The 12,977-nt window shown below is 34.8% G+C and overlaps 1 protein-coding gene across 5 annotated transcripts in view; it reads left to right on the forward strand.

Moving 5' to 3' along the window:
* LOC120257599 (protein SHOOT GRAVITROPISM 6) overlaps nucleotides 1-12,977 on the forward strand; it is a 62,375-nt gene that overhangs the window by 21,008 nt on the left and 28,390 nt on the right. For 3 of the 5 annotated variants that reach the window (XM_039265035.1, XM_039265038.1, XM_039265039.1), the window contains 18 exons: nucleotides 904-981; nucleotides 1,178-1,245; nucleotides 1,329-1,428; nucleotides 1,701-1,877; nucleotides 1,958-2,047; nucleotides 2,135-2,200; nucleotides 2,405-2,503; nucleotides 2,587-2,661; nucleotides 3,189-3,248; nucleotides 4,245-4,334; nucleotides 4,533-4,657; nucleotides 7,147-7,276; nucleotides 7,348-7,427; nucleotides 8,070-8,205; nucleotides 8,775-8,856; nucleotides 9,036-9,181; nucleotides 9,277-9,357; nucleotides 9,494-9,594. In XM_039265035.1, the coding sequence (XP_039120969.1) occupies nucleotides 904-981; nucleotides 1,178-1,245; nucleotides 1,329-1,428; nucleotides 1,701-1,877; nucleotides 1,958-2,047; nucleotides 2,135-2,200; nucleotides 2,405-2,503; nucleotides 2,587-2,661; nucleotides 3,189-3,248; nucleotides 4,245-4,334; nucleotides 4,533-4,657; nucleotides 7,147-7,276; nucleotides 7,348-7,427; nucleotides 8,070-8,205; nucleotides 8,775-8,856; nucleotides 9,036-9,181; nucleotides 9,277-9,357; nucleotides 9,494-9,594 (1,784 nt within the window). The remainder of the gene's footprint in view (nucleotides 1-903; nucleotides 982-1,177; nucleotides 1,246-1,328; nucleotides 1,429-1,700; nucleotides 1,878-1,957; nucleotides 2,048-2,134; nucleotides 2,201-2,404; nucleotides 2,504-2,586; nucleotides 2,662-3,188; nucleotides 3,249-4,244; nucleotides 4,335-4,532; nucleotides 4,658-7,146; nucleotides 7,277-7,347; nucleotides 7,428-8,069; nucleotides 8,206-8,774; nucleotides 8,857-9,035; nucleotides 9,182-9,276; nucleotides 9,358-9,493; nucleotides 9,595-12,977) is intronic. The other 2 variants (XM_039265036.1, XM_039265037.1) reach the window with 2 other exon arrangements.

A 12,977-nucleotide genomic window follows, 5' to 3' on the forward strand; every position in this document is an offset into this window, starting at 1 on the left:
AAACTTTCTGCCCTTTGTTCGAATTCTAATTATACCCTAAGATAATTCTTAACACCTTCTAACCAAACTGTTTTCTTGCCCTTAATTTGCTCTTCTAATTTTATAGTCTTACTTACATATTTCGTAAGAGGTATTAAAAATAAATCTACAATTTCAATTTTACCTTCTAAGAGGAACAACATTCTAGCAAAAACAACTACTGATCGTTGTATTTAGAAATTAAATTATTCTTCCAATTTTCTAATGTGTCTAACCTAAGTCTATGTTCTTCTGGATAATAAAACTTTCTTTTAAACCAACTAATATGCTTGCTGTATTACCATGCCTATCTGTAGTATACTTTTCAACAAAAATAAAATCTTCAGATTGATGTTTATACTGAAATTTTAATACTAAGTAATCTTCTACTGTAAGTAACCATACTGCAAATCTATATCTTATTTGGTCTTCGGTCTGAGTGGTCAATTGGAAGTATCATCAGTTCAAGCCTGAGGACTATGTTGTTTTGGAAGCCAAAATACAAGTTAGACCCTATATTATTTATCCTTATTGTAAGCGTATTGAGTTTTGGTTACTTTTATGTTTAATATGATTAGTGGTTTGTTGCTAGGTTTATAAATAAAGAGATGGTTATAGATAAGGTGTATGCTATGTCAAATTTTCATATAAATTTTCATATTCTATTCCATATTCTAAATTCTAGGAGTGAGGTTTGAATTCTCTGTAGTTATATCCCTAGTGGTAGGCTCTTAGGATCCTATCACAAAGAACAACTAAAGTTTTCCATGGGGTGTATGTGTGTAATTGTCTTTCCTCCATTAGACATATTGAATTGTTTTCAGGTAATCGACGATGTGCCTTTCCTCACATAAATTTGATGGATATATTTGTACTTTTTTCCAGACCTATAATGAAATTCAGCATTGCTTTCTGGTAATTGGATCAGTTTATCCAGGGGACCTTTCGTCTTTCCTTTTAAATGTGAGTACTGTTTAAAAGATTCTGATTCTGAGAACTTATTCATTGATTTTGGTCTCTTGCGTACTTGTCTCATATGCAAAATCTTCACTGACTAGGAGCAACATCTTGCCTATACTTGCTCCCAGTATATTTTACACTTGGTTAGTATACTTTTTAAGTTCTGCTTCAACTGATTTTGTGGATGTTTTGCATATAGAAGCTCAATTCAAAAGATGAACTTGTCATGGTTGGAGGTCTCTCTGTTATAAAGCATCTATTGCCAAGGTTTATTTTTGTTTTTGTCTTTATAATTGATTCATTCTGCATTTGATCTTCTTATGTTCCTAACTATCATTTCCTCTCTGGAGGCTATTGGAAGCTTGGCATGGCAAAAGGGGTCTACTTCTTGATGTTGTCAAGTCACTGCTGGATGAACAGAATTTGGGTGTTCGAAAGGCACTTGCAGAGGTATCTTTTTTGTTTGACCTGTAACACTTATTTATATTATAGTTTTCTAAAGATCAACATTTCAAATCTCAATTAGTATGTAATTGTTCAATTTAACTAGTTTATTATCTGTGTTTTGGTAATTTTGCATGACGGTGACTATTTTGTCTTGGTTCTAAATGTCTAAGATAGTCTTTTTTTTTGTGTTTGATGTTATATTATTGCATTTGCAAATGAAGTAGCCCTATGTGGTTTGTTGTCTAAGTTTATATTGATGCTATGGTTTTTGGCAGCTGCTTGTTGTGATGGCCTCACATTGTTATTTAAGTGGACCGTCTACAGAGGTGTTCGTTGAATATCTTGTGTGCCACTGTGCTATAACAGAGGAGGAAATTAAACACCTCAAGACATCCAAAGAGATCATATGGAGAGGTGCCCGTTTTCAACCATTTCAATATAAAAAATTGGAGGTTGGTTAGTCTTTTGACCTCATTTGCCTGTCAGCAATTAAAGAACGGTTACCAAAGAGAGCAACATGATCTCTTATCAGGTTGCCATGGGTCCTGTTTCTCCTGAAGAATTAAGAGCTATTTGTGAAAAGGGACTCCTTTTGTTGGCTATCACCATTCCTGAAATGGAGGTAGAAATTTGGCATACTCAGTCCACACCATTTTCTTGTTGTCTACTGTCCATTATAACTCAGTCCCTATCTGTAAATGTTTTACAGCACATTCTGTGGCCGTTTCTCTTAAAGATGATTATTCCTCAGGAATATACAGGTGCAGTTGCAACGGTAAGAGTTGATATTTTTTTGACAGTTCCACTGAGGTGGAAAGATCCTTTTTTGGTTGCATTGTAGCACACTAATATTTTATTTAAGCGTACATGTATACAGTTGATTGTATGGGATTGTAAATTCTTTCTCAAGATTTACTATGTGAGTTTTACTTGGTGTCTGTAATATGCTTTTGTTAACTTCTTTTAGCACTTTTTCCAGGTTTGCAAATGCATTTCTGAATTATGCAGGCGGAGGTCTTCCTATTCTGGTTCAGTCTTTATTGAACCTAATTCTTCTGATGGTTTTCCTAATCCAGAGGTGATTATGGTGCTCTAGTTACTCGTCTTTCTTCAGTATGCTAACTGATTGAAGCTTCTCATTTACTTATTGTGACAATGTAGGAACTATTTGCCCGCTTGGTTGTGCTTCTACATAATCCTCTTGCCAGAGAACAGCGAGCGTCTCAAATTTTGATGGTCTCTTTTCCCTGTCATCCTTTAGGATGTGTTAAAAGATATGATTATGCTTTATTGTTGATTGTATCACTTGTAACTAGATAAAATGGCACCCTATACTGCTGAACTTCCATTGTCATGAAAAATCATCTGGCATCATATTCGCTTTTTGTTGTTTCATAATCTATCAATCTTTATCGTGCCAGGAATCTTCTTTATGTCCTTACTTAAACATATATAGTTAGTATTGTATTTGTCTTCCCTTCCGTATTTTTGTAGTTATGACTTAATGACTTCATTGGGTAGCTTGTACTTTTAAGGGTGACATTTTGTTTAAAAAGGCTGTGTTTCATTTTGATGTTTGTCCCTTTTTTATTTGTATAACATTCTTTTAGGGTAAATCTTTCTTGAGTTTTACTTATACTTTGAGGAACTTTGAAAATGCTAAATGACATGCTTATGACCATCATGATTGGAAATTTCCACGATAGGAAGCTTTTCTGAGGTATGGTCAACTACTTAATCTTGCAGTCTTCCATTTTCTGCAGGTCTTATGCTACTTAGCACCGCTGTTTCCGAAGAACCTTGTAATATTTTGGCAAGATGAGGTATTACAATAGTAAGTTATTTCCATTACTAGGAGAATGAAAATTCTATGTTGTGTTTGCCTCAAAAATATTGACTGATGGTTTTCATCCTCAATCACAAAATATCATTTCAGTATGGAAATTAGAATTGTGGTATGAATATGAGGATTTCTGTTTAAGCTTTAGATGAAGCCATAGCTTGGCATCTGACATTGCTGAAATCGCTGTGTAATGTGTGCATATTATAAAGTGCAGTTATTTTCTTATTTTTTAACTAAGTCAATTGGTTCCAGAAAATGTATTTTTCACTCATGACAATCATATCTGTTCACTGGGGATAAGACACCCTTGCATTTATGTGAAGTGCTTACTGAGGCAAATTTGGTATTTTTTTTTTCTGGAATTCACCCTAGTTTGGGAATTAACCTTCCTTGGATAATTTTTGTGTCATAACAATTATGTTCAACTTCGACTGCAACATTCTTATTCTTTCTTATGGAGAAGCTGAGAAGGTTCATAATAAATTAATTGACTTATCACCAGTGTTACTTGATGGATGTTGGTCACCATTCCTTAATTTTGTCTTCTGAGCTCATCAAGATGACTGATTAGCAATTAAATCATCATCCTTTTAGTAGACATGTATAACTTGGAATTGGTTTGGATTTTGCTAATGTCATGGAATTATTTGACAACTATGAACAAGTTAGGTTATCTAGAAATTACTTGAATTCTCAAGCCCATAAGCACAATAAGGCTTGAGCGACCCATGATATGATTATTCTAGGCTTTTTAGTAGCCTTAAAAATTTCAATTTGTGGAATACGATTTGAAAATTATTTCTAGCTGATGTTCAGTTACTGATTTCTGAACTTAGTTGTGATGTCTTTTGCAAACAGTATAAATGGTTAGATGGTTTTAGTTCCTTCTATGCCGCTTAAATTGTTGTGAATATAGAAGGCCAGATAAAACTTGTGAACGTTTCTCTTACAGAATTCTTCTTTTGCCAAGTATTAGGTGCCTAAAATGAGGGCATATATCAGTGATCCAGAAGACTTACGGCAGGATTGTACATATCAAGATACATGGGATGATATGATAATTAATGTAAGTACGATTAGTGAAAATTTGGTTTCTTTAACAACATTTTATCAACAATATATGAGTTTGAACTTGTGATGCTTTAACATTATAGCAGTTCATATGTGCATTTTCTAACTTTCTTTTAGCTGCTCCAAGTAACTTGCTATGTTTTTGGAAAGTATATTGTGAAGAGCTATGTTGTCACTTGGAATTTTTTGCCAGCAGTTCTTAGCAGAGTCTTTGGATGTTGTTCAAGACATTGAGTGGATAATGGCATTGGGTAATGCTTTCACAAGGCAATATGTTCTATATGCTGCTGATGATGAACATTCAGCACTACTTCACAGGTAAAGCATCATCTTTTGTAAACCAATTTTCTGTTACGCTATTTAACCTTGTTGCTCATTTTTGCAAAGTGATAACACCTTGAATGCAATTTGGTGATTTTTATTTAGTTATATGGAAGCAATGAACTGTTAACATGTGGTGTTTTGAAGGAATATAATGGTATAGAGCTTTAACTGAAGCTAGACATGGAATAGGTGGATTAATCCTAAATTCTGAAGCAGTTGAAATGGCTTTATGCTTCTTGAGGGAAAGTTAGTGGAATGCCCTGCAATTCAATAAATCTGTTCTGCAATTGTGAGGGACCTTACCCCTTATATTTATGAACCAGTTCCATGTCATTCAAGTTGCCGGGGCTGTACAGATTGATATGCAAGTTGACTAACATAAATTTCAGAAGTGTAAACCACACAAATAGTCACTTACTTATTGGGTCATTCCTATTTTGGTCACTCAACTACAAAAAATTGTATTTGGGTACCTTAACTTTTGATTCTCTCCAATTAGGTCACTAAGACAATGGCGTTAACAGTGTACTGATGTGGCAAGCCATGTCATAGACAATTTGCCATCTCATTATGACCATGAGCCCCACGCGGTTAAACCCTCTTCTTTACTTTCCCTATTCTTCCTTGTTCCACGAGAAACTTACGATCGGAACTTTTGTTCCTCCATGATGTCTAAACATATGTTGTTTGTTTGGATAATATACATTGTTGCACCATCCATGGGCCCAGAAGCTTTAATGATGTAGATGCTTTTTTGGTGTTGAGGTTGCAGTGGTTGGGTTCTAAACTTGTCTCACGGTGTTGAAATCTATGGCTTTGGGCATGCCTAGATGCTATTTGTCAGTAGATTGAGTAACTTGGCAGAAGAATTCTTTTTTTGGGGCTGCTGTTCATTAGATGCTGATTCATAATTGTTCTTTTTTTCATCTCTTTGGTGTCTGAGTATTCATAGTTGTTAGAATTATGTTATAGTTTATATTTGGTTAATGGGCCATATTGGGCCCATACCACAAAACCCTAATATTTCTCTATATATATTATTGTACTCCTTTACTAATGAGATATACAAACTATTTCTCCTATCTTCACATGGTACCAGAGCTCTGGGTTAAACCCTAGCTGCCACCCAAAACCCTAGCCGCCGCCACGGCCACTCCAAATCCTAGCCTTCCACCTACCGCCGCCACCCAAATGTTCTTAGCTTGGATAGTATGCATTGTTAGTCCTTCCAAGGGGGCAGAAGATTGTGATGCAGTAGATTTTATTTGCTTATGGCTGCAGAACCAAATGCATGCTGGATCCTTTCTTGGAACCAAATATAAAGAGCTCACTACCGTGCTGACGTGGCGAGTTGCGTGTGATGTGGCTTACCACGTCAATACAGTGTTAACACCGTCAACACCCAATTGGAAGGGAATAAAAAATTTAGTATCCAAATAGAATTTTTTGTAGTTGGGTTACCAAAATAGGAATGACCCAATAGTTATGTGACTATTTGTGTGGTTTACCCTTTTCAGAATTATGATGTTTGGAAATTTCTGGAACCCTGGCGATGTGAACTGATGTTTCATAAAAAGATGGAAGCATTATTTCATCTATGGATGGATTGTGAATTTATTAGCAGCCCCTTTGTCTGCTCGCAAAGTAATTGTAATCCCTTGCTTCCAATTGGATAGTCTAGTGTTAGAGGCCAAGGATACTATCCTCTAAGTCGAATCTTAGTAACCATGGACTATGATTTTTTAAATTCAACCAAATACAAATTTAATTTACCTTTCAAATAATAATTATAGATAAATATCAATAAATAATTGAAATAATATAAAATTATTTAAAAAGAATTCATTTTGTAAAGTCACTGCCCATGGGCTAAATTAATTCACAGTGGTATAATCACTGTGAATTACTATAGTTGAATGTTTCTGTTCCAGAATTTTCACTGTCCCAAGGAAAGTAAGTAGTTTAAAAGTTTCTGTTTTTGTTTAAGTAGTTTGTGTTTCAATGCATAAAATTTGACATTGAAATTGGGAAGATGTTTGGTTGGGTTGATATAACCTGTGTGCAGTGTATTTTGTATGTTGCCATCCATTTTCAATAAATTATTTATTATAGTTAATAATTACGTTAATTATTGAAACATGCTTAGAGGACTAAATGACTGAAATAGTTCATTTTTGGTTTTGCTATAATAAAACTCAAAATGAAAAATTTAAATAATCTTATTAGTCATCTCTATAGTTCTACCACTCCTTGTTAGATGATTTGTTTGTTGTTTCAGCTGTGAGTGAATCCACTCAACAAATTCTTTACCATATTTATATTGATCTCACAGCATATATGTGAGTAGACCTGTCTGGCGTTTTTTCATATCCATTGTTTAGATTTTGAAGTTAGAAGTGCTATCATTTCCTTTATTTAGTTCTCCAACAGTAATAAAAGGATACTTATATGGCTATTATTATTAATAATTTTTCTCCCTACAGATGTCTTGGAATGCTTCTTCAGAAGGTTGATGATAGAGGTTATGTTCATGAGAACATAGAATGGATGTATAAGCATGCGGATATTTCAGTTCCTACTAATAGGCTTGGTCTTGCTAAAGGCATGGGGTTGGTAAGTTAGTTTAACGCTGAGAGAATTGGTTATGGGGCTATTATTCATATCTTATTATTTTCTTTCGTCAGGTTGCAGCTTCTCATTTGGATACTGTTTTGGAAAAGCTGAAGTCTATTTTGGACAGTGTTGGGCATAGTCGGTTCAGAAGGTAACTCTCCTAATACAATAGATAACTCGTTCCATTAGTCTCTTAGATTTTACTCCTTATTATGTTCTCATTTTCTTGATAAGTGAACTTTGAACACTTGTCAAAACTTCCTGCAGTGTCACAATTAGAACTTAGTCCAAATTTTCATTTGTGTGCTAAATCATGACAAAAGGAGTTCTTGGCATATTTCCATGGCATGACAATAAATTTCCTATACTGCTGTACTATTTCTTTGACAATTCTGTAGAAACATGATGTTTTAATACCTTGACCTATCTATCTTGCATTGATCATAAGTTATCTGAATGTTTTACCATATCAGATTATTTGATGGTATAGTGCTGTACATTTGTTAAGGCCCTCCTATACATGTCGAGGTTAATATCACGATTCTCGGTGAGTTGGGTGGGAAGGTTGTTTGTGACTTGGTATATCCAGCATTGTGACTATGAGGAATTCATATTTTGTGTGAAATAAATCTTGGTTCTGTTGAAGATTTATACTACATAGACCTGCATCTCTCCTGCAATTATGATGGGGGCAATTGGGATGCTGTTTAACTTTTCCATTTCCAATTTATCTTTTTTGCTTCTGAATAATATTTTTGACACTACTAAATGTTTTCATATTCATATTTTGTAGGTTTCTGTCCTTTTTCTCTAGCAAATCCAAAATTGAAGATCCAGATGATATCTATGCTGCACTTGCCCTAATGTATGGATATGCTGCAAGATATGCTCCATCAACAGTAATAGAAGCTAGAATTAATGCTCTTGTGGTATGATATTTCTTAATTAGCCAGAAATACATGGTACTTAAAAACTTTGGGGGTTGTTCTCCTCAGCAATATCTTGGTTGAAGATGATTATAGAGTGTTTTAATTATCATACAGAAGTGGTTTAGCTAACCAAAATGCTATATATACAGTAGAATGGTGAAAATGGCACCTGCTAACTGCCAGAGTTGTGGATCAATTCAATTATAAGATGAAGCTTACCAATAATGATAATAGTTTCTACAGCTTATCTCAATGCGTAGAAATTTAATCCAGTTGTGTTGGGGGTTGACTAGGGCTGCCTACTTCAATCATTATAGGGAAGCAAGTTGTCATTGGGGGATCTATTTTTTAGATTTAAAAACAAATTTATAACCAGGTGATGAATGTCAAGCATTTTGCAGCTCATCCTTTGGGAGAACTGACACAAGAATTCTTCCTTTATGTTTGATTAATATTTTAATAGTTGGACCAACTTTTTTTTTTTTTTTTAAATAACCATAAATCTTTATTTATGCATAAATATTTTGTCGAGTAAATTTTGTGTTGGCCTTCTAATATGGCAATGACAGGGTACTAATATGCTTTCTCGGCTCCTTCACGTTCAAAATCCTACTGCAAAGCAAGCTGTTATCACGGCGATTGACTTATTAGGTAAGTTTTTCACTCTTACTGTGTATATAAAGTGAAATGTTCTCATGGTGTTATCACAAGAAATAGGTGCTTTAATTTTATTAAGATTCAAAATAATGTATTTTCTCATGGTTTTTTTCCTTAGAAGTACTATTTCCGATTGAGTTCTCATTGACAGGCAACCAATATGTTTTATGTAGGTAATGCTGTCATTAATGCGGCTGAAATGGGTGTTTCATTCCCACTAAAGCGTAGAGACCAGTTGCTTGATTATGTATTGACTTTGATGGGTAAAGACGAAAGCAATGATTTTTTTGATTCAAATCTTGAACTTCTTCACACTCAAGTATGATTTATTTTTTATGTTTTGCTCGTCATTTTCTTCTAGTTTTTCTTGATTTTGTATTAACTATGCTTTATCCTTAATTACATTGTCTTCAGAGCCTTGCTTTAAAAGCTTGTACTACGTTAGTTTCTATTGAACCAAGGTTGCCAATGGAGACGAGAAATCATGTTATGAAGGTATCTTAGTTTTATGTTGTTAGCATGTGCCATGAAGCATGTTAATTTTCTTTAACACATATAAAGAAGTTTCTATTTTTTATTTCTATATTCTTTTTCCCCCTTGTTTATGGCTAATGTATCACTACCTGAACAGGCTACCCTAAGCTTTTTTGCTTCGCCTAATGATCCATCAGATATTGTTGATCCATTGATAGACAATCTCATTACTCTTTTGTGTGCGATTCTTCTAACAAGGTAATTTATGCATCATTCAACAGTATGCTGTCAGCATTTCTTATGCATCTAATTTTGTGATCCTTTTACTATTTATCATTTTTAGGTAAAGTACTGGCCATGTTGCTTCTGGCATAAGCCATGATGCCATATTTCTCATTTGTGAAGTGACTATGGTCACAAGTTGTGAACCATGGCTTTTAAAGGCTTGTTTAAGATGTGGCATTAAATTACTTTGAGTTCAAGTATTGCCTCAGAATTATGGAAAGGGTTACCACTTTGGCAAGATTCAAATGGATGTTAGAAGCAGAATGCACAGATAGATATTAAATTAGAATGAAATTGATATGTACTAGGAACAAGAAATACATGCGAGATTTAAAGGAGCTTCAGGGTTGTAAGTCACATGTCTGTTAAATAAGCTCATATATCTTTATGTTGTAGTGTTAGGTATGGTGCCTTACTGAGCTGGCCTTTCAACTTGATTTTGCACCATTTCTCCTTCTAGTGGCCAGGAATAAGATATTTTGACCATACACAACAAGCAAATGTCATGTGGCTTCTTCTTTTGTGATACACAGGCATCACAAGGATGGGTGTAAATTAGCATGACATAAACGTAGTCAAAAGGAACATTTTTAAGCAATCTACGCTAAAGGCATGCACACATTTTTGTGGCATCAAACACAACTATGTAATGGTAGTGGAGTGAATGGCTTTCATTTAAAAGATTCTCTAGTTTAATTTTAAATTTTTTTTTGCTCCTTGTATGTACTTTCCTAAAATCTTCCTCTTTTACAGCAAACTCTGCACCTTATTCATAGTTCCATATATCCTCCGTAAATACTTGCCCTTGTTGAGATACCCTTCCAAGTTAACAAAATTTTAGGGAGATTGAGAATATTTTAGGAATATTTTATCAAACACTGGTGGGTTGAATTTGTTCTCTAAAATTGTTCTCATTGAAAAATTGATATTGGTGTCCCAATGTAGAAATGGAGGAATGAAATATGAAATGCAAAGGAAGGTATGGAGTCCTAAAAGTCTTTTAATTTTTTTTTCTCCTTCGTGCCATACCCAAGGAGGCTTTATTTTTCTTTTCCTCTAAAGCTTAGCCGTAGGCATTATGGTCATTTTACATCTTGGAATAATGTCTACTCATGGTTAACCATGGGTCAAAGGGCCTAACTAACATTGGGGGGAATTTGAAATAACATGAAAAGTGTTAGACAGTTGATGTAATTCTGAAGAACACATGAAGTTTCCTGCAAAAGCAGAAGGTTTCAGGTGAATTTGCTAGAAGTCCAAAAATTTTTCTAACTTGTATAACAAATATGTTTTTCAAGGATAAGAAAAATTTCCCAATACTTGACATGCTTTAATTAAATTTAAGGGCTACTAAGCAATGATGGATGTTCAAGACATTTTTTTGATTATTGTGGACTTGCAGGGGTCAACATGGAAAGCATTACTTTATCACGTACATGTTGAAGACCTTTGCAAAGTGCTTGCATCACTTAGGATTCTACTAGTGGTATGCCCTATTTGGTTTAGACTTGAATTGGTTGACTGAACCAATTTTATTCAATTAGATTGCTTCAAAATGATATTTCAATGAGTTCAGTTTTATATTCTAGTAATTTGTTTATATTTGTTCAATTGGGTTTTCATAAATTTCACCTTAGTTGATTGGAGAACCAAACTCATTAGCACTTATGAGAATAGGAAAAATAGTTTGTATATCTCATTAGGAAGAGAGTTCAAGGGTATATATGGAGAAATATTAGGGTTTTGTGGTATGGGCTCAATATGGCCCATTAACCAATCTAAACTATAACATAACTGTAAGACTCCCCTCAAGCCGGAGCATATATATTAAACATGCCCAGCTTGTTACATAAATTACTAAAGACTTCAACATTTAAACCCTTGGTGTAGATATCACCATAAGAAACAGCTCAAAACTCTGTGTTCAAAAAAACATAGTTCTTTCCATTTGACTTTTGTGAGGTATAATGGAGATTCTTAACTAAAGAATCATGAGACAAAGACATGACGACGAAGAGATACATCCTTCAGCAACGAGACAAGGGCATTACTAGTGAAGGTTAGGGAACATCACTAGGTGTTTATAGACCAATGGGAAAATGGAGATTCTTAACTAAAGAATCATGAGATGAAGAGATGACGACGAAGAGACAAATCCTTCAGCAACTAGACAAGGGCATCACTGGTGAAGGCTGAGGAATATCACCAGGTGCTCATAAACCAACGAGAACAAGGAGATTCTTAACTAAATAATTATGAGGTGAAGATATGATGACGAAAAGACAAATCCTTCAGCAACGAGACAAGGGCATCATTGGTGAAGGCTAAGGAACATTACCATGTGCTCATAGACTAACGGAAACGGGGAGATTCTTAACTAAAGAATCATGAGGCGAAGACATGACGGTGAAGAGACAAATCCTTCAGCAACGAGACAAGGGCATCGCTGGTGAAGGTTGAGGAACATCACCAGGCGCTCATAGACCAACGGGAACAAGGAGATTCTTAACTGAAGAATCATGAGACAGACATGACAATGAAGTGACAAATCCTTTAGCAACGAGACAAGGACATCACTAGTGAAGGCTGAGGAACATCACCAGGTGCTCATAGACCAACGGGAACGGGGATATTCTTAACTAAAAAAATCATGAGATGAAGACATGACGACGAAGAGACAAATCTTTCATCAACGAGATAAGGGAATCACTGGTAAGGCTGAGGAACATCACCAGGTGCCTATAGACCAATGGGAATGGCGAGATTCTTAATTAAAGAATTATGAGGCGAAGACATGATGATGAAGATACAAATCTTTCAGCAATGAGACAAGGGCATCACTGGTGAAGCCTGAGGAACATCACCAGATGCCCATAGACCAACGGGAACGGTGAGTGATAAGCGGTGACTGGTGGAAGGCTAGGGTTTGGAGTGACGGCAGCGACTAGGGTTTAATCTAGTGCTCTGGCACTGTGTGAGAATAGGAAAAATAGTTTGTATATCTCATTAGGAGAAGAGTACACGGATATATATAGAGAAATATTAGGGTTTTGTGGTATGGCTCCAATATGGCCCATTAACCAATCTAAACTATAACATAACTCTAACAGTACTAATAACTGTTATGATTGGTATTCAATCAAACCATTATTAGCTCATCTCATAGATACCTATAATATCATCTTTGAGTCTCCTTGTTAGTATTTTGTTAATTTAATGAAAATATTAATATGTTATTTGTCTAGGTGATTGTTTAATAAGTTTTCCTTTAAATTCAACTTTGTAAAGTTGTTAACTGGACTTACAACAATTAGCATGCATTAACACTTATTACTAATGAATTATTGTATTTATGT

Source organism: Dioscorea cayenensis, unplaced genomic scaffold, assembly GCF_009730915.1.
Source record: "Dioscorea cayenensis subsp. rotundata cultivar TDr96_F1 unplaced genomic scaffold, TDr96_F1_v2_PseudoChromosome.rev07_lg8_w22 25.fasta BLBR01002221.1, whole genome shotgun sequence".
Classification (NCBI taxonomy): Eukaryota; Viridiplantae; Streptophyta; class Magnoliopsida; order Dioscoreales; family Dioscoreaceae; genus Dioscorea; species Dioscorea cayenensis.